At 39.0% G+C, this 22164-nt stretch overlaps 1 protein-coding gene across 3 annotated transcripts in view; it reads left to right on the top strand.

The window, feature by feature from the left end:
- Positions 1-22164, top strand: part of spag9b (sperm associated antigen 9b) — a 61014-nt gene that overhangs the window by 3362 nt on the left and 35488 nt on the right. For 2 of the 3 annotated variants that reach the window (XM_055150624.1, XM_055150625.1), the window contains exons 2-5: positions 9657-9777; positions 15713-15783; positions 17810-17901; positions 21998-22142. In XM_055150624.1, coding sequence (XP_055006599.1) covers positions 9657-9777; positions 15713-15783; positions 17810-17901; positions 21998-22142 — 429 coding nt within the window. Of the gene's footprint in view, positions 1-9656; positions 9778-15712; positions 15784-17809; positions 17902-19523; positions 19836-21997; positions 22143-22164 lie in introns of those variants that run through there. The other variant, XM_055150626.1, reaches the window with a different exon arrangement.

The raw sequence follows: 22164 nt of genomic DNA, 5'->3' as shown, positions 1-22164 counted from the left end.
ACTACGACAACAAAAGCACTTAAACACAACACACTCACAATAGCGGCAGTTACAGAAAGAAAGCCTATGGTTTTTCAAAATAAAGTGAAGTGGATCCAGAGTGGATGGAGCTGGAAGTGTGCCCCTGTTCACTTCCTATCTGGAACACGGTGGCTATTAACTATAGCTATTGTCATATTAGCTATGTCCTTACTGGCTATGATAAATACTTATTTTTCTTTTGTACTTACTTTTTTACTGCGTTACTGTTATATACATTTTCTTAACTTTATTCCTGCTTACGTAATTGTTGTTTTAACCTTTTTATAATGTGTTCAAAAAGTTTAATTGTTTTAATAGTCAAAAGTAAATAGTTGATTAGTCAACTGCTAAAACAATTGGCAAAGGAGAAATTCAATTTTTCAACTGGACAAAAGTTCTTTTTTTTTTTGGTCAGATACATTTGGTAGCTCATCCAAGCAGCTTCTTTAGTTTTGTGGATTCTACCTGGATGACTGAGGGATTTTACATACATAGTAAAAGAATAGTTAGTTGTAGCCCTAGCAACAGCAAACCTTTAGCTTTTAACCCTGGCTTACACATTCTGTTTGTAATCTGAACTTTTTGTGTGTGTGTAAGAAAACTTGTCGTCAGTTCACAAGTCAAACGCTGAATGACTGGCACAGCAGGTTATGGCCAGGCGTTAATGTTTTTAATAATGGATGACACGTAGCAGCCTGTTGCTAATGCTGTTGCTAATGCCGTTTGACGGATGGTGCCCTTGTACTGTTCTGTGTGTGTGTGTGTGTGCTGTTCTGTGTGGGTGTGTTCAGGTCAGGATGTGAAATGCCCCATGCACTCGTATGTGAAGTGACCAGGCAGCAGGAGAGAGTGACAGACAGGAGAGAGACGGGAGAGAGTGGGGAGAAGAGAGAGAATAGAGAGAGAGAGAAGAAAGAGAGAGAGAGTGCAGAGGTAGAGTAGAGAAAGAGAGAGGAGAGGTAGTATAGAGGAAAAAGAAGTAGTGTAGTATAGAGGAAGAAGAAGTAGTGTAGAGAGAGGAGAGGTAGTGTAGAAAGAGGAGAGCCAGTGCACATGTTTGAACCACATCTGAACCTTGGGCTGATGTCACTGGGCTTTTCTCTGACTGGAGGGACTATTTAAAGTCCAGTGCAGACTGGGCACAGGGTGGGCACAGAGAGGGCACAGGGTGGGCACAGGGAGGGCAGGGTCAGGCACTGTTTGTGGCTTATGCTGTGGATGTGTTGAAGTGCTGAAAAATGACGGGGGAAATATTATGAAATGGTTGCCAGGCGAGCCAAGAATACGCACTTCTCCAGTACTCCACAAATATGTGAAGTCTGAGAGTGCATGGTGCCAGCCAAGGGAAATGGAGTAAAGAAGTAACTAAGAACTACATATAAGTACCACTCTAACCCCAAATAGTAGTGTGAGGAAGGTTTATTAATAATAATCATGCCTTACACTTGTTCTGTGCTTTACAGGCACGTCAAACCCTTTCAGAGGGCTACACTGTAGTCATTATACAGTCACTCCACATACTGTAGTTTAATTCCTTGTGTAGCCCCAGCTGCCCTGAAACAGACTGACAGAGCAAGGCTGCTAATCTTCCCTCTAACCACCACCCATCAGATGAGTGCTTGAACCACTGAACCACTGCGTTTGACTTTGGCTGGATTCTTTTGACCCCTGCAGTGTCCTGACCGTCACTCTGTAAAGCACAGCTCTGGTCAGTGCATCGATAATGACACCAACAGCAGGCCCAGTGTACATTGTGTGTCACATGAGTCCTGTTCTTAAAAGAATAAGGGTTTCCATAAAAAAAAAAATCCCATCACAAGAAGCTCCAGGAAAACATGACTCCGCAGCAGAAGTCAGGAGGATTGTCACTCTGTGATAGTTCAAATGATACACCCCAAAGGATTACATAATGCTGCTTTGTCAATATTATAATTTTTTTGTTCTCTGTAGGGCTGTCGAAAATGGATAATATCCATACTAATCCATATTAATAGAAGGTTATGTAAGCATAGAGCCATGTCCCAGGCCGGTGCAGTGAGTCCAAAGCCCTGGGTCCTCTGTGTGAGCAGTCAAAGGAAGGGGCAAGGCAGGAAATGCTCTCAACTACTGCACTTCCTCCAGCTCTGTCTGCTGACCAATGACAGTACTCCAGTGGTGTGTGGGGGGCTTTGGTCAATTGTGTATGAGTCTACTGTAAGTCCCATAATGTTCTATAGTGTTTCAGCACTTACATTTCCTTCAAATCTTATATCTGTTAGTGTCTTTTTGACAACTTCCGCTGTCAGTTTGTCTTTTCAAAATGCTTAAAGTGCTTATCACAGGTTTTCCTGTCATTTTTTGGGCCAGTCTTGAGTTATTTGTTACTATTATTCTAAATCGGGATCTTTTAACTAGCCATCCATTTTCTTCCTCTTTATCCGGAGCCTGGTCACTGAGGCAGCAGTCTGAGCTGACTTCCCTTTTTACGTACACTTCCTCCAGGTCTTCCAGGGGACCCCGAGGCGTTCACAGGCCAGCCCAGAGACACAGTCCCTCCAGTGTGTCCTGGGTCTTCTCCAGGGCCTCCTCCTGGTGGGACATGCCCGGAACACCATGTTATATATTTAACCATGTTATAGTTATATCCCTTCTCATGTACACCCTGTAGTTGTATGCTGTGATGCATGCATGTTTGAGTGCTGTATTTAAGATGTCATTGCTGACAATCAACTCCCATTTTTATTGCCATGGCAGTGTCGTGTAGTCATTTTGGTACAAAAGTCAGTGGACTTATTTCTTTTATTAAGTTTTTTTAGATGAATGTTGTGATTTAAACTGTACAAAGTATAACCACATCCAGGTGTATATCCATCCAGGTGCCATATATTATAACTCTAAAGCAGACAGCAAAATATCATATATGGATATCCTCACTGACTGGACTGAGAAATAAGAAGAAAATTTAATATTTTTGGTTAAATTTCCACAGTTGCCATAACAATATTCAAATACATTAGATTTGCCAATAATAATTTAATGGGAAAATAAGATAATCCTATTAATTTTGTGCTGACAATTTCACCACATTGTCACTCAGCCAAAGTTGTCCCAGTTGTCCATGAAGTAACCCTGCCGACTGCCCACTGCCCCTGCCCACTGTCCCGTAGCAGCAGCAGTAGCAGTGCATTAGCCCGGGTGGATGGACTAGCCTACAGTGAGTCCCTGTTATCTGACTGGCTCCGCGTGTCCGAGCTCACACAAAGGTCCCATTCTCCACACGGCGCAGGCCCAGACGATGAGGAGCGGAGCAGCAGTCAGCCTCTCCTGGAGCGCTGTCATATGTGTAACTCCCCCTCCCATGTGACCTCAGTCCAGTGTATGTGTGCGCAATACAACTGTTACAACATGTCCTGATGATGACATTACGGTAATCATGTGCATCAAAACTATTTCTCTGGTATTGTGATGGGACACAGTGCTGCACAAACTGTACTTTTTGAACTGGTGAAATTGAACCACCAACCTTCTAGCTAGATAATGAAAGACTAGTGTTGTTTAAGGTCAATGTTGTTACTGAGGAAAATGGCAAAAGGAGAAATTTAATTCAACTGGACAAAAGTTTATTTGGCAGCTCATCCAAGCTGCTTCTTCAGTTCTGATCGGAATGCTGATGGACACTGCCTTATATCTGCTTGCAAGGAGGAGCTAACTACACCGAAACTACTTTGAAACTAACACATGTACTTGTTTAGAGTTTCTGTTAGTTAACTAGATCTATTGAACTTGGACTGAGTGTGGGGTCATATTAGGAGAATCGTTCAGGGCCATAATGGAGCTTTCACACCTCTGGACCTGACCTGCCTATCCCTATTGTTTTCTTTGCTTGTTTTGATTTAGGTTTGAGGATGGTTTGTAAATCAGAGACAGATGATGATGAGTCCCCCATTTCTGTTCTGGATTGTCTTTGCTAACAAAAATACCACATTTTCTGGGCTATTAGGCGCTCTGGATTATAGGACGCACTGTCATTAAATGGTCTATTTTTGAAATTTTTTCACAAATAAACCGCACTAGACTTTAAACGAAACACAACAGTTGGATGGGTCAGTGAGACTTTGTTTGGCGCGTTCACAGTGACTCTGGGCTTTGTTCAACTGTGGCTTGTAGGGAGGGTGCTGTCTGGGACCGCTGGATTGTCAGTGTGTTCGCAATGACTCAGTTGTTCAGTTGTGTCTAGAAGTGGCACATTGGACTCGCTTTTTTGGTTTGTTCCTCCGTTCTGCTCCTCGTCGGCGTGGAGTGATGAGTGTGTCTGCTCCTAATAGCGCCTAATAGCCTGGAAAATACGGTAGCTTCTTTAACTTCCCTTTCAAACCAATTATTTTCTCTGGCTAAGATCTGTACCTCACTATTCACAAAGAAGTGGCCCGAGACATTTAGATGGAGATGAATGGTAGACTGAGGTCCACTATTGCTCTCTCAACTGTGTTGGTACATCCTCTTGTGAAGTGGCTGTGGCTTAGGAAAATGTTCAGTCTGTCGTGGCCAGAGTCACGCCTGAGCTACCTGGCAATTGTGAGCGATCAGTTCAATCCAAAACATGCCCTACAGGTCAAATACTCCAGCTAAAGTACTCTTGACCAAGACTAGCTCAACATCTGGAGATGGGTACTGACTCCTGACAGGCTGCCCTTGTGGCATTGAAATCTGGGTCAAATGCAGAAGACAAATTTCCCTACAGGCACAAAGACGTGTAAGTTGCCTCATCTTATTTTGGCTTAATTGCTGCCCATTACAAGCCCTGCAGATAGAGGACACATCAAAGTTTGTCTCATTCTCAGTATATGGACAGACCAGAATCTCATTTGAGGTTTAAACCAACTGGAGCCATGTGAGGCTTGTTCTGCTTTCTGATTGTGGTTTTGGTTCTCAAGACGATTATCCATGTCCAATATTTTTGTGATTAAGAATAAATCAGCGTTACAGCATTGCATTAGTTGTCAGCAAAACACTACATTTGATCTGTGGGAGACAGATAGGTTGAGGGAAAGTTTATGGAATTTAAAATCAAAAACAACATACCGTTCCTTTTAATAAAAAACAAAATAAAATACTTTGCCTGTCAATTACGGAGTTTAATTGAAAGTCCTATTTATACTTTGCTGTGACATCAAGCTGGTGGTATTCTACATGTATCTCTATGGTGATGTGTTCAGTAATGTTCACATTAGCAAGCACTGTCAAGGTTTTAATGCTAGCACCTGTGACTGTCTTTTTATGTTTGAGAGACTTATGGTCAGATTTTGGTCAAATAAATCTCACATTAAAGTTTCAGACTGAGAGATGCCTACAGTTAGCATCACATCCCCAGGGAATGTTGCTGACATCAGTTGCAAAGTCTATAGTCCCACTGTACCATACATTCTAAATCTGCTTTATACATACCACAGGCTGCTTTATTCTTCACATTCTCCAGAAGCTTTTCAGACCCCACTGGGAGACTCTCAGGAACCTAGTCCTTTCCAACACACATTTACTAATGCATACTAATAAGCCATGTAACCTCCACAGTATGTATTCTACTAGTTTAACAGAACTCTATTTATGTTTTAAAATTTCCACTTGACTCAACTGTGCCCCCAGCTATAAACCTGTTCACATCAAATATAGCATTTTAATTACAATAACTGTTCAATGATTGTTGTTATCATGACGATTATCCAACCAGAAAGCAGAATGAGTATCACATGACTCATTTGTGTTGCCAGTTTCAATGCAAAAATCCAGTTGATATAAACCTCAAATGTCTCTCTCTCTCTGATCTGAATGGTCACTCCCTAAACCCCAGCCATCAGTGCTGGAGCAACCTCTGCAGCTCAGTGAGGGAATTCTGGAGGTTCTGAGCTTTCACATGAAACCTTTACATATACTGAGAATGAGACAAACTTGGATAAAATGGTAAATGGTTATGATATAGCTTTTCCAACTTGAAAGCTCAAAGCACTTTACAACAAGGAACCACTCACACACACCCAAACACCAGTGTATGCAGACACTGGGTGCGAAGTGGATTAAGTGTCTTGCCCATGTTAAGAGCAGGATTCGAACCACCAGCCTTCGGATCAGTGGACTAAGTGAATCACAGTCGCCCTCTATCTGCAGGTTAAGGCTTTGGAGACACAGGGTCAGTTGTGACTGTAGTACTTTTTAAAAATTAAGAGTGCTCAGGTTCTATACAGTTCCTCTCTTGTGTTGAATGCTTTCTGCTTGCTCTTCTTGTTTGCTGAGATTCCCAAGAGTTCCACAGTTTGTCCTTGAGGCGTATACAAAAAGCTCTCAATGATGGTATTGTTCGAATAAAAAATAAAGTGGCTATATTTTGGCTAGCATCACCTGTGGCCCCAAGGCCAAGTGTTTTGAGCTTGTACTTCTTTCTATGACACTGGGGCTTTCAGGTGATGCTCATCCCTGTGCAGAAATGGCCCCTCCTCCCTGTGAGGAGCCCCACTCGGCCCCTGTAGGCAGCATCACAAGACCGCCATGGTTACAGGCTCAGAGGTTTATTAAAACACCTGACTCGGATGAGAGGGCTGAGCAAAGTTAAAACAGCCCAGCTTTCGGCTCTTGATTTTGAAACTACTTTTGGATTTTTTTTTTTTTTAGCCTTGTTGTGTTACATTTAATATTTGTGAGATAAAAAGTAATTTTTTGTGTGTCTTATCTGAAACTTTTGATAATCAGCTTTGGGCCATAGTTCTTGCTGATTTCAGATTTCGGAGGAAAAATAGATTTTGTTTTTTGATTTGAAGGTTCATGACCTTTGACAATACAGATTTTTAATCAGTGCCATTTGACACACACAAAGTGAAGAGAGTAAATGAAGGCTGCAAGAAGTTAATCAATTAAGCACAACTAAACCATTATTGAAATAGTTGTCAGCTAATTTAGTCATTAAATACTTGTTAACGAGTTTATACAGAAGCTCCAAAACATGTCATGAGCTGAAGGAAGCTGCAGCTGTATAATCTGGCAAATCATGGTCATGTTTTTTTAATCTGTCGTCATGTCAAAATAGCGATTATTCTATTACTAAATTAGATTTCAAATTTCAATTGTTGAAACAAATAGTTGTTTCATCCTCGTTGTAACCAATACATTTATTAGGCAGCCTGTTTAAAGCAGACCTATTCTGAATACCAACTCGAGCATCCCCCTGGCTTGAAAGTCCCAGTTTGCCCGTTTCTCTTGGGCAGCACATAGGTAACTGCTGTGCCCAGGAGAGAGGGGGCTTTCTCTCCGGCCTGTATTCAGCCGCGTCATGCACTCTGATTTGTTGAGTTAGAAAATCATCATTCTATATCATAATAAAATGAAATGTGAATGTAGCCAGACCAAATGTCGGACCTTGTTTATGTCATTTTACCGATTTTCTTGAAGTGGCACACATTTCTTCAATATGTAATATCAATATAATCCTCATTTGCTTGCAGAAGTTTACTATGAAATTGTATTTTAAATATTTTTTTCATGTTCCCCATGTCCTACAGCATCTATAGTAACTGTTGATTTGTGAAGAAATATTAATTATTCCCTTACCTGCCATGAAAATGATCAACTCATGTCAGGTGTCATGTCTAGCAACAGGAGATAAAAGCAGGGGGCTCATCCTTCCCAGATCAGAATACTTGCTTATGCTCAACATGAACAAATGTTAAGATATACTGTAACTTGTGTGTGTAATTAGTATAATATATATAACGGGAAAAAAATGTTTTTTATTTATATGTATATAGATTAGATTAACTAATTTAGTTTCATAAAGGGTACAATTCAAGGGACTTTCCAGCCTGGAGGACTTTCCATCCAGGGGGATTTTCTGAATTTTATAGCTGATTTTCATCTGATTTCCCCTTTTCGGCAAAATCAACTTTACAGAGTTTTTAAACCATGTTATACTTGTTCCCTTCTCATTTACGTCTGAAGTCGTATTTGGAGTGATTTGTGCATGTTTGAGCAATCTTTCGCTTATTTACAAGATACCACTATTGATCAACTTACTTCATCCTCCAGTTTTCCGCTGCTCTAGTGTGATCTGCAGCTGTACATCGGAGGTGCCAACAACTACACAGGTCTTTGTGATGACGTTTACGGTGACGTCAAATCCCATTTGACACCACAGTTTTCTAACGCAGAAATCAGCGCACTTGTTTTTTATTAAGTGGTTTTGGATAAGTATTGTGATTGAAAATGTCCCTATTATAACATAACGATCCATGGTTGTCATCGATTATAACTACAGCACAGACGCTAGCACAATAGGTCTTGTTTAACAGCAGCAGAGGTCGACTTAAGCTTGTTGCCTCACTGAAAATTTGTGCATTTTAATAAAACCCAACTTGGTCATGTTGAAAATCTGTATTCACCCATAACGTAACAATTTTGTTTTTTGTGCTGCCTGTGGAGATAAAATGAGACATTGACCTATGACCTGGACATGGTTTGTGTTCTGACTTTAATTGTGTAATAAAAACATCACTTCTCCCTTCCTCCCTAATTCACATAAAAACAATCACTTGTAGTTTGGCTGACTTACAGACATTCCCTTTTGGCACTCACAAAAGTCATTCTCATTAACTATTGGAATCCAGTTAACCTACACTGAATATGAATTACTCTCATTTGAATTACTGCTTTGCCTCAGTGCCGGATCAAAGTAAACAAGCTTTCTCTGTAGTTTTATCTGAGCTGCCTGGGCACCGGTCGCATTGGCAGGTTAAATGACCGGTACAGTGGAGAGGGGCTAGGTTCTACTGATTCTTTTCTGACAATTTTAGAACCCTTTGTTGCCCACGAGCCAAAACGTTTGCCCACCCCTGGTCTACATTGTTCAGTTTATGTTATTTAAAGGTGTTTGTCTCCATGAAGATGTTATTGTTCTGCCCATAATGATCCATAATGTCATTAACTTGTATACTTGGATATATGAGCTTCAAACTTTGTATATGTCAAGATATTTTTTTTAACACAAGAATCACATATGCCAGACGGGTTAAATGCTATACAGGGGGACATTTCAGGCAATGCATTAAAGCAGACCTATTCTGCACAAGAGCTTTTAACCATATTATAGTTGTTTCCTCCTCTCATTGACCCTCTGACGTTGTATTTGGAGTGATTCATGCTTTTTTGAGTCATCTTTATTCTCCCGTATTCAAGTTGCCATTGCATGCGCCGCTTGTACACACCCACTATGACATACTTGTATCCTTCTCCAACTTTATTTTCTTAATGGGTGAAAATTGCACAGTCATTTTGTTAGAATTATATTTTTTATCTGCTTGTCGGTAGCGTGATCTCAAACTATTCACTGGAGTTGAATAGCGACATCGGCTCCCACTGGCCACCGCAGTTTTCTAATGATTACTAGATTATAGCTATTGCAGACACAAGCACAATATGTCTTAGGTGGCAGACCCTCTACCAGAGAAGTTACATAGTGTTCCTCTGACATAATGCAACAGTTTACAGAATAAAGTGAGCATATTTATTTTTAAGCTATTTATTTGATTGTTAGTTTAAAGTATAACAAACACAAGAAAAGTCAAACCTTTCATGTCTCAAACCTTTAATTTAGTATTGCTTGTGTGTGTTTGCAGAGGTACATGGCCATGGAGGACTCTCAGGAGGGGGAGAAGAAGGAGCTGCAGGTCAGAGTCATCTCTCTTGAGTCTCAGGCCCGACAGCTGGAGACCAAGACCAAGAACTATGCAGACCAAAGTAAGTGCTCCATACACAGCACGCTTTATCAGACAGTCACAAGAACCATCCAGTCCATACTCACGCCTGACAGAATCCAGTGACACACAGTTCTGCCCTCTACCTGTGCATCCAGCATGAGTTTCATTTGGTAAAACAAGTTTGAGCTGAAATGATCAGAATGACTATGAAGATCTACTCCCTGGATTATGCCTTAATGACATCACAAGGTGGAACTGAGGAACTGAGGGACATACAGAAGTACATGTTTGTGATGAGGAACTACATAGAAATATTGTACTTCAGTACTGAAGTTAATTAAGCTCAACCCCAGTTTATGCTGGCGTCCTTCCATCATTAAACCAACTGGATTTCAGCAGTGAACCTGGCAACCTAAACGAGAGACTCACATGAGACTCATTCTGCTTTCTGTTTGGATAAACATTATTAGAACCAAAACACAAACAACTCGTCCATCATGTCCGGTGTTTTTGTAGTTAAGAATAAATCAGCAGTACATTTGTTATCAGTAAAAGCTATTTTTGATTTAGACATGTTTTCCTCGTATCTGGAGATATCCTGTTTGTGGAAAATCAAAATCTTAAAAGTTCTCAAAGAGTGAGTATATCCAGCTCAGCTGAGTGACTGCTCAGTGCTCTACTCCCCTGTGGGCTTCAGGGACTGGTCTTATGACTGTTTGTTAGAACGCCATCTGCTAATGAAGCCTGTGTGTGCTACATCACTATTGTTTTATAGATAAGTCCACTCTTTTCTCTCACAAACATTACTTGGACTGTGAAATATCTTTGGAATGTGGAAAAAATATGAAAAAATTATATACTGCTGTAACAATTGCGATTTTAACTGATTTTTATTTTTTTTGCTTTATAACTTCAAATATGTAGTTATAGTCATGATTGTATTATAAGCCTAAGTTGTAATAATTGTGGTTTATCTTTTGTATGTACTGTGAGCATTAGCAATGTTTACAGTATATTTTTTTAGGTCGTTTAGTCATTTAGTTGATTAATTGGTTGATGGTGTCTTTGTCGACCAAATCATCTGTTTTTTATATAAATACGAGGGATAGAACCATTCACTTAAGTCACGAGTCGATTTGATTTTCAATTTTGGATTCACGATTTTTAGTTCTTTTCTATTTTGACTTAACTTCTTTATATTAGCATTGTTTCTTACTCCTTTAATGTAGTCTGTATGTAAGAAGTCAAGAGTTTACTGTATTGGCTTAATGATTTAGGCTACAACCACTGAAAAAATCCTGTGTCTCATATGGACGGAAACATCACCATCTAATCTTCTACATTTATTTATTTGGATAATTTTTTTGATCAAAAGTGTTTTAAAAGTTCATATTTTTGTCTATCAACGTAAAATAAAAAGTGCCCGACAGATAAAGCTTAAAGAATACAGTGGCAGTGAGCCTCTCTAGAGCTTTTTACTTTCTGTATTGAAGAGAGGACCCCAGGCATCACCATTTCCTGCCTGTGCCAAAATGACAACACGAGCCCAGAGGAGCATCAAAGGAGCCTCATGATGTGTGCATGACCGCTGTGCTGGCCCCGTGTTACCTCTCTGTCCACACAAACAGATGGCACAGGGACCCAGCACTGTTCTACTTATTTAGTGAGACCGTTAAAGAAGTAGCACGTTGTCTGCAAACTGATCAGGTGTCCACTGGAACTTGGAAGCAAAACTTTGTTAATTAAGTTGTACATATTCTTCATTAACAGTGCAGGAAGAATTGGATTAATTGGATTGTGATCGCCTTCCCTTTATGATTTTGTTAATATTGTCAGATTGTGATTCACCTATGAAGTTTGATAACAAATTCTGAAGCATGATATTTTGGTGAAGAAAATATAAACGATAATAGTGAATAGGACTGGGTGATATAGGAAAAAAAAAGAATCACCTTTAGGAAAAAATGTGGATGAAAAAGGAGATGTTTTAGAGGTTGCTCAAGCTACATGAAGTTATCTGGTTTGGGATGGTTTGAAGCCCCATCACCAGGGAAAGCTCCTGCAAATGATTTGGTGTTCCTTAAGAAGCTGTCACAGTATGAAAATTCAGTTGTGAAGAAAGCAGCCTTACCATCTTTTAGCCAATATCTTTTGTACATGTGCCTGGCATTCTTCCACTCCAGTGTGACAGAAGAACAGAAGAAGCTGATGCTTCACAATATTATGGAAAAGGAAGGTTCAGAGGTTCCACCAAAGCGACGTGATTCAATTAATGAAGCAGTTATGAAGGGAACAGATCAGTGAGTTTGTCACCACCAGAACGATGTGCTTCTTCAAAGCTCTTGATCTGCCAAAAACATATTGAACAGAAGACTCGGCTGATGATGCAGAAATTTCAGAAGGCTGCTCAAACTGTGCATTCCAGGAAAGTTGTCACTGATGTTGCTGAAAGGGAGTGAGGCTTCTTCAAGATTTTAACTGTAGCCGAACAAAGAATGAAGATCAGAAACAGGATCTACTGCAGATGTCAAAGACACAGGCACATATTTTGTGACGCCAACAAAGCCTCAGTGTAGCTGAACTTTCTAAGTCGCTTTTAATGCAAGTTTCAGTTTGTGTTTGCAGAATAAAATGACAAATTAATCAAATATGTTATAGTAAAGTATAGTAACTATAGGACAGTTTTCAAGTTTCTTGAGCAGCCTCTAATAATAATAATTAATTTGCATAAAATTTGGATTCAAATATTTTGGCCAGATATGGAATCCAGTGCAGGGTTCTAATCTAGAGAATCTAAAAAACATTTTTTGGACCACACTACTATGTACACTGCACATCAGCTGCCATACATAAATTAAATATTTAATAGTGAGTCATAATTTAACCCTCAACAGCTCAAATCTTCTAGCCTGATTCATTCATTCAGTCGGTTTCACTTCGTCAAAACTGTCTGACCTTGCGGTGTTAGAATTTGTTCGCTTGATGGTAGGCGGGTACTTTTTATCATTTAACCAGTCGCTGCTATTTTGACGTCACGTATGTAATGCGTTGCTAACGGGGCTAACTGGTATAATAATCTTTTCCCAGATCCCATAGGAAGAAGGGCAATAATGTCTTCCCCCTTCACCAATTCATTAAGTTTCAATTCACCAAACATTCTCTTTGTTCCAGCTTTAAATCCTCAATCTCAGGAATCGTTGACAACACTGAATGTGTGGCTCTTCGCTGATTGGCTGGTGCCCAAACTTGCACTTCTGGGGTTTTTGTGAACCATCTAGTGTATTTCGATTCTTGACCTACTTGCTGGGGAGAAATGAAATTGAGCGGAGACAAATCTTGAGAAAAGTGCAAAAAAATCACCAAATGTCCCCACTACCACAAAGAAAAAGTCCACCCAATTAAAACTGACCCTGAAGAATTGTTCCATCCATCATGTACTGAACGACGATTCAGTATATAATTTATACTGCGTTCCAAATTATTATGCAAATGATATTTTTCTGATTTTGCCAAATTGTCAACATAAATTGGTCATCACAGCCTTTACTAAAGGACACAGTTGGCAAAGGCTGCATTTTTTTCAAAGTGCCATCATTTCCTTCACAAACAACCAAATCTCCTGTCTTATTCAGCATGAAATGTGCTGGCCCTGTAGTTTAGGTCTGCACAAACACACTCTGAAATGTGATTCTTCTATTTGTTCACCAGTTGATATTTGAGTCTTTTTGTCTGTTCTTCTAGACATGTGAACTTTGAACAGAATCCTATTATTAAAACATACATCTAATCACAATCACAATGCTTGCCACAAAACCTGCAGTATGACATTTTCCCTAAATCTTGATCTGGATATTAAACATTGTTGGGAATTTTTGAAGTGAGAGTAGCGATCAAAGGTAGGGGAGTACTTTTTCATGTATCCTGATTACAATATTCAGACGATATTATATCTACACTGATACACTGAAATCTTAATAAGCATTACTAAGTAAATACTAGCTAACAGCGAAGTAAGAGTTAATTAGCATGCAAATTACCACTTAGTTAGAGAATAATAGGTGGTCCCTAAACTAAAGTGTCACCTTCAGACTAACACAAATCCAAAAAGAGCAATCACATTATCAACTTCTAATGAACTAACCAATGCATTATTTATACACTTTCAAACTTTTACAACAATCAACAATCAATCATCAGTCAAAGTCAAAATTAGGGCTGAGTATCATTAAGAAATTACCGATACAATACATACCTCGATACATAGGCCACGATACGATACATATCTCCATACAGTGAGCTTTTGATTCGATAAGATATATTTCTAATCGATTTGATACTGTACACTAAAAAATAAAGGCTTAATCGTGGCTGTGATACTAAAAGTCTTTGTTAAACCACGTTTTGTGCAAAGTTCATATGAAACACAAACATTTTAATCATCAAAACAGTGAAAATGTCAAATGTGTCACATAAACGAGTTTCCTTTGTCTGAAAAAGCAACAAAACTGTAGAGCTGTAAAAAAATTATTTTGTAAAATATACCAAAAAAATACTGTTGACGATATATTGATACAACAGCCTCCGATATCGATACTGTATCATTATATTAAACAACACAATATATCGATATTTCAATATTTTTGCACACCCCTAGTCAAAATCACTACAGAATATGTTTAAAATCCAAAATAGCCAATCAATATGAGCTCAGAGGTACAGCCACGTTTATCAAAAATCGAAAAACCAGAACAAACATTATGAAATTTTGTAAATCTGTTAAAGGGGCGGAGCTCTAGAACAATTGTACAGAAGACCTAAAACTGTGTACCACTCTTCCAGAAGTTTAAATGTTTAACTCAGGGCAGATACTGGTTATAAGATGATGCTCTGACAAAGGAATAAAGGGTGGACGTAATGAGCTCAAACTTCAGCCTACACCTTTTCCGTATGTGTATAATAAATATGACTGACTGTGGAATAATGACCGAAATACATTGATCAATCAATTAATGTCTATCACCATGGAGAATGTTCTAAAGTATTTCTACATAATGTACTTGTTTTTATATAGAAATTAAGATCTCACGAGACAAAATTGCCACAAGATTGTGCACACATGAGAAAAATGACCTTGTGAGATTTCTTTGTCCTGACTTTACCTTTGGCTTGGTCAGAAAGAGTTAAGAGCTGGTAATTTAAGAAGCTGTAGTTAAAAAAAGTAGTAGTAAAAAGCCAAAATTGTGAAATGGATTGTACTTCATTATTATTGTTATTATTTATTACGAATGATGTCAAAATCTTGTCTTGTTTCGTTCTTGTGGACCCGATCTCATGGTGCGTCTCGTCTCGTGAAAATTGCGTCTCGTCCCAATCCTAAAAATAATCTAACTTTCTATTTAAATGGAAACAAGCAGGTGACAAGACAACTCCAGAACATTAAATGCTGTACCTTTGAACGCACTTAAACGAAAAACGTGGAATGTTTCAAAATAAAAACTTAACTATGAACCAACATCAAAACTACACTAAATTAGGGATAAAACAGAACTTTTAAAGCCTTTTTTTATGTTTTAGCTGTCATAATCTTATCGCCATTATTACTGTACACAGGCTTCACTTCCTCTTAATTTTCCAATTTCTACTTTTCCCCCTGAGTTCCCCTTTCATGTCTTTTAATACTTTTTACATTTTGGTTTTCATCATCATTGTGCACAGCTGTTGGTAAAATAACTACTATGTATTCTTAGTAAGTGCTAGATTTTATAAAACTCACTAAATGTTGGCGAATTTAATAATATGACTTCTTTGAATTCATTTGACTTAATAAGAAGTTTCTTTAAATCTTGGCTGTTTTCTTGACGCTTGGAGGCCCTCTTGTGGTTCTTAAGTGAAGTTGCAACTCATTTTTTGAATTAGAGCACTGATTCTTGTTTGAATTTAAATGTGATTCTTATCTTTTTTTTGTCTCTTTGCAGTCAGCAGATTTGAGGAGAGAGAGGCGGAGCTCAAGAAAGAGTATAATGCACTTCACCAGAGACACACAGAGGTAAGACGGCTGCAACACCAGTAATATAACAGAATGTCATTTTACCTGGAGTTGTGTTTTGTTTCGCTCACAAATCCTGCATATTTAAGCAGAGTTTTTCTTCAATTGGAAATTGCCGTGTTCCACCGTGTGATGCTATGTGGTGATACAAGAAGTGTTCCACTGTGTTTTTGAACTCCATACACCTTAACTAGACTCAGTTGGATGTTTTCAGCCCTGGAACTGCCCGTCTCCGCTGAACAAAATGAAGATATTAACTTGAAAATTACCACTATATGACATCACAAGGTAGAAAAGAGCATTATGAGCTTTGGCAGATAATAATGAAGGATTACTCAAACATGTGAGAATGAAACAAAACACAGCTCCAGTTATGTTTTTGCAGAGATAACAACATTCTGTCATGTCTATTTTGTGTAATATAGGACCTTTTAAACTTATTGCATATTTTATTGTAACTTATATTCCTGTATTTATTTACCGTATATTTGAGACCATAAGGCACACTGGATTATAAGGCGTAATATCAATAATGTTGAATTCTCTTGTCTAGTTTCATACATAAAGTGCACCAGATTATAAATTGCATAAAGTGAAACAAACAGACGACACTTGAGACTGATCCTTAGTCTAAGCATCTACGATCCATTGGCAGATCGTGACGTAACTCGTTGCCTCTCTGTCTTGGTGAATGTGGATTATGAATGTGAATGTGGGTGGATCATGTAAGTGTTTTTTTTTATTTCCTACGAGGACGACTCAAATATACATTGAGTAATTTTCTTAAACTATAAGCGCTGAAAAAACAGCTTGCTAGTTGTGTGCTGATGCAGTTCAGCTTCTGCCAGACTAACTCCGCAAGGCTCCTGACTACAGGAGCCGTAATGCGCAGACAATCCATCAAGCGGTGCAGCTTTGTAGCTTACCAAAGTCGTACTAAAACATTTTGACAGATTTTTGAGCGCTGTGTACCACATAAAATCTATTTGAAGTCAGTAAACACATAAGGTGCACCGAATTGTAAGGCGCACTGTCAATTTTTGAGTAAATTTAAGGATTTTAAGTGTGCCTTATAAATATCGAAAAATACAGTACAGGCTTTTTTGTTGTTCAGAAAAAAAACTTTAAAAGGTGTATTCTTATAGTGAGTTCTTCACTGATTTGACGCGTAATTTGGCCTAACTGAGAGACCTGCTTGTCTCCATAGAGATTGATTGGCATAGTTTAATGCCATACTATGGAACATTCCAGGCAAATGGAATAACATCGCCTTCTCCATAAAAACAGGCAAATGGCTGAAAATAATTCACCAGAAAAGATACATAGTGCAGCTTTAAAGACTGAAAGTTATTTTAAAATTCATTGTACTTTGTCTTTCAAATACAGCAATACAGCATACATCCTCCAAAAATCTTTTGCTTTTAAACCCACACCAAAATCAAATCATATTATTGGGTTATCTGATTAGTCTAGTTATCTTTTTTGGCAATGCTAAAAGTTGGCTTCTGTGGTTTCTGACTCAATCCAGCAATTGATTTTGGTTTTATTGGAATCAAAAGTGTGGTTTGTAGTAAGCATTTGAGAGATTTGAGGAGTGCGTCGCAAACGGACATGTGAAGTCTTCCTCAGACAGCTGCTGTGTTTTTGAATATCACTGGAGGAGATGAGGCTAATAAAAGCTCTCTATTCTGGTGTGTCAGAGGCAGCTGTGAGGAGCAGGCATGACAAGAACATGGAACACAAGTGCACATCAAAACACTGTGGCTCTGCAGTCATTAACAACAGTAAAACACAACCAGTATGAAGACTAAATAAAGGAAAAACAAAGCTGTTCCTAGAACCTTTATTATTAGACCCATGAGATGATTTCAAGTTCAGATGTAGGTGACATAGATTTTAACGTTGAGGGTGGGCAAAGAGTGACTTTGGTTAAGGTTGGGATCAGTCTTTAGGTAATGAATGTGAGTCAATGCAATGTCTCCAAGAAGCATGGAACCTGACGTGTGATTGTGTGTTTGTGCGTCAGATGATCCACAGTTACATGGAGCACTTGGAGAGGACTAAACATCTGCATGGACCTGCCCCAGAGCCCACAGAGTCTGGTCCCACAAAGACAAGGTGAGATTAGACACACACATACACATAAGTAGTCAGGTTTTAGGCTATGTTTTTTTTACCCATATTTGACCTCTATCTATTAAATTTTTTTTTTATGTCGGTATGAACAACTTAATAACAATTTTTTTTCAAGTCTGACCCAGGGCTCATTAATATGTGGCCATAAATCCAATATGTCTCCTATGTAACTGCAGTCTATACACTCAAGTTGCTTTCAGGCAACCTAGTCTTCATGCTCTTAATTTAGGCGTAAGTGTACTCTCTCTTTGGTCAAGGTTTATTCTGGTTTGGTATTAATTAGAAAAAAAATAATTATAATTTAGAATGTGTTGGATTTATATTGCACCTTTCATGACAACCAAAGAACTTTACTGTGCTTTATTTATTTATGACATTGCCTTTTGTTTTGGTGCGATCGTGGATGATGAATTTTTTGCCTTCTTTGTCATTATTGTTGGTTTGTGGGACCATGAATGGAAACAAAACTGACATCTTTAAAAAATGAAGATAAGAACTAAAAAAAAAGTGATTGTTCCATACACCAACTCCTTTAACAGAAATACAATCTGCATGATGATTTTAAAAAAGTCTAACACCATAGAAGCCTTTAAAAAAAAGAGTATAAAGCGTTATGTTTTGAAAGATATAGAGTTCTGGAATCAATGAGTTATGCATTATATTTTGTTTATTTTAATTTCTATTTTGTCTCTTATATATGTGAAAGTATAAGTATAAGTGAAATTGTAAATGCAAACTTGCTGTTCATACACTACTTTCTTTCTTGGAATTCTGTTATTTTTTGGCATTATAAGTACTTTTTACTTCAGCCTAAACTCTTTCAGTCATGATTCTTGGATTTTGTGGTAAATTTTGTTTTGTAGTGCTGCAAAATGACTGAATAAAAACAACTACTACTGCACTTTATTCACTCCAATAGTCTGTGGTAAGATACTATTGTAGCCCTGGGGCAGACTGACAGAAGTGAGGCTGCCAATCTGTGCCATAATCCTGTCCGACCACCACCGACACTCATCCTCACACCACTAGTATCATACTAGGCTCAATGTGGGTGAAGAGTTTCGCCTAAAGACACAACAACAGTTCGCACGGGAGCCACTGTTGCTCCACTGTGGCATCTGGTATTCTCAGCTGTCTCCTGTCCCTGTATAACCAGGCCCGGCCTTGCTTAACTTCTGAGAAGTTACATTATATATTAACTTATGACAGAGCTGCTTGTTTCTTAAAAAAGGCATATTTGTGAAGCATGGATCATAATCCTAAGGACAGCTGAAATTCTCAAGTAGTGCATATAATAACAAGGTGTACTGTTTGGATCATGTGGATAGCCTCCATGCTGTTTCACTTCCCTCTTTTGCCAGCACCTGTCATGAAATCTAAATGTTCAAACAGAAAGCACAACAAAGCAAGGTGCCACTTTTTGAATGAGCCAGTTCCTTTAAAAGAAGAGAGAGAGAGGGAGGGATGGAGCGAGAGAGGAGAGTGAGCGTCAGCAGCATGAGACAGGGGAGGGGGTCTGACGGAGCGAGGGGGGAGTGTCTCTCGTGCATTCTAGACCGCACAGCACCAGAGCGCTCTCATCACCTGCACATGAGCAAAACTGCGCTCCATGCTAGCTCTCCCAAATCTACGGATCTATCTGACTAGCGCACGACACAAAGCCCCTCCTCCTGCAGACCCTCTCCCGTCCGCTCAGCCTTCATGTAGGGACCCCCGGAGCCTGCCTAACCCACGGACATGAACCCCGGGTGCATGCTGCTGTTCGTGTTCGGCTTCGTGGGCAGTGCCGTGGTGGTGAACTCGGCCGTGCTGGTGTCTCTGTCTGTGCTGCTGCTCGTGCACTACTCTGTGTCTACTGGAAGTCTGCCCGCACTGCCCTCTCTGCCCTCTCTGCCCAGACCCAGCACCAGCACCAGGTACTGGGGTTGTTATGCTTGTCTGCACCCATGTGCCCAGCTGGAGAGTGGATGTACTGTTCTGATGCTACATGCGAAAAGTAGGACAAAAAAGTGATTGCATTTGAGTTAGTGTCTTCATTGTTATTATGCTTTATTCAGATTTGTTTAGATATTTTCTCAGGTCTACTACTTGTTCATTTGTCGTTCATTTACCAGTAAACAATACCTGTGTTATTGTAAATACACTTTAACTACTGTATACTTTTCCTAATATCCATACTTTGTCAATCCTCATCTATGTTTTTCAGTCCTCTGTTTGCTTTTCTTTGCTTATAATGCAGTGGAATTGGTTTTATATGGTTTTACATCGACTGCAGTGCTTGATTTACCTCATGATGGGAAATTGATCGTCCATGACTTTCTCAGTGGGCGGGACCCGGAGCGTTAAGGAGGTCAAATGACTCGTAAGCTGCCGTGCGTTTGTTTTGATATGAATGGCACACGGGTTTCTCTGATTAGTGAAATTGCCTCTCAATCATGCTCATTGGGAGTCTAGAATATAAAACCGATGCTGAGTCAGACTATACATCTTTGTTTAATATTAGAATAGCATGTAGTCCTGGTAATACTGGCTCACTACTAGACATTTACAGCAGTAGACGTTGAAAACTCAGTATGTAATTCTTATGCATTCGAAAACTACTAGTATTTGTTCAATAAGGTTCATTTCATCTTCATCATAATTTATGTTTTTGGGATCTTTTTTCAGACTAAGAGTTTGTTTTTATACCTGACAGTTTCGACTGCTTAGTAGCGGTCTTCCTCATAGCGGTCGCGTGATGTTGCTGTGACCGTGTTGTGACTGTGTTGTTGTGTCCCGTCAGCTCACTGGACACGTCACAGCAACGTCATGTGACCCCTCTGAGGAAGACCGCTACTAAGCAGTCGAAACTGTCAGGTATAAAAACAAACTCTTGGTCTGAAAAAAGAACTTAATAACATATAATAATAGTATTTGTTTATCCTAAGCAACTGAACCCTTACAAAACAGCATCTCATCATGCCACGTATGCTTCTATATAATGTCAAAAGGAGATGGAGCATTAGATCATCCTGCTTAAGCCTACCATTTTAATATTCACTGCAAGATGAGGATAGTGCCTTGGTTGTACTACTTCTGGAGTACGAAAGCCCTGGGTTAACTCTTCTTAAGTCATTCAGTTATCTTGTGTCATGTTTACCTACTATTTAGTCCCTTTAAACCCCAATTATTGGCCTGTATACTGTACTTTTCCTCGTAAATGAAGAGGTAAATAAGCCTGTGTGCAGTGTCCAGGCTGTGCCCTCTGCTCTCAGTATGGTAGTGTCCATTGTTTTGGGCTGCCGGCTGCTAACCCTGTGTCTCTATGGAAGCTATTGTTCTCCTGCACTGTACAGCATTAGGAATGCTATACCTACAGTCAGGGTTGATGTGTGGGTAGTGTTATTTTACTTTCATAAATAAATCCACAAAACTTAAAAATAATAGCACTATATCCAGAAATAAAGTAAGGCTGTACAATTAATCTTGATTTAATTTTGATTGCAATTTCGATTTGTGTGTCAAACAATCTCCAAACTCATATAATTGTGTTGTTTTTTAAATATAGAGATTGTAGAACAGCTGGATATATAGTTTATTTTGGGTAAATTTATGTTTTTCTATGCCTTATTTCATGTTCACAGTATATTTTATTCATTTTATGTTTTATACATCACAAAACTGCTCTAAGGTACATATTTGTAGTCTATATTAATTTATTTTGAAAGTTTTGCATAAATTATCAATAACAAAGTGGGTTTTTTGGGGGGGAGAGAAATGCTGAGTAAATACATCATAATTTTTTCATAAACGAGCAGTCCTTAAGTAAAGTATATCATGTACTGAATAAAAGTGGTTGAAATGTAATAACTTGGGATTTTTCATTCATTTCTATACATAACAGTTCTCGTTTTCTCTGCTATGAAACCAATGGGATACTGTCCCTCAAGCTTATTAATAATTTAAAATGAACCATCTCAATAAGAAGATTTTGATGCTCACTGTTGTGATTTCAGATAAACTACAGCTCACACAAAAGCTATCTGTTTTTTGACATAATTTCAACATAACATATTCATTTGTTTTTGCTTGAATACAGGAGGGAGCGTCCCATCTCCATCGGCCTGTTCCAGCTTCCTGCACCAGACGGCGTGACCCCTGACCCCCACAGACAGCCAGAGGACGCGGCCGAACTGTGGAGATACAACAACCTCAGTCACACGCGCTCCAACACTAGCCTCAAGGTACGTCCACAACCGTCAAGTA

Source organism: Boleophthalmus pectinirostris, unplaced genomic scaffold (genome assembly GCF_026225935.1).
Source record: "Boleophthalmus pectinirostris isolate CB_2022bp ecotype Guang Dong unplaced genomic scaffold, ASM2622593v1 HiC_scaffold_14, whole genome shotgun sequence".
NCBI classification, from domain to species: Eukaryota; Metazoa; Chordata; class Actinopteri; order Gobiiformes; family Gobiidae; genus Boleophthalmus; species Boleophthalmus pectinirostris.
This window is presented reverse-complemented; position numbering and strand designations above follow the sequence as displayed.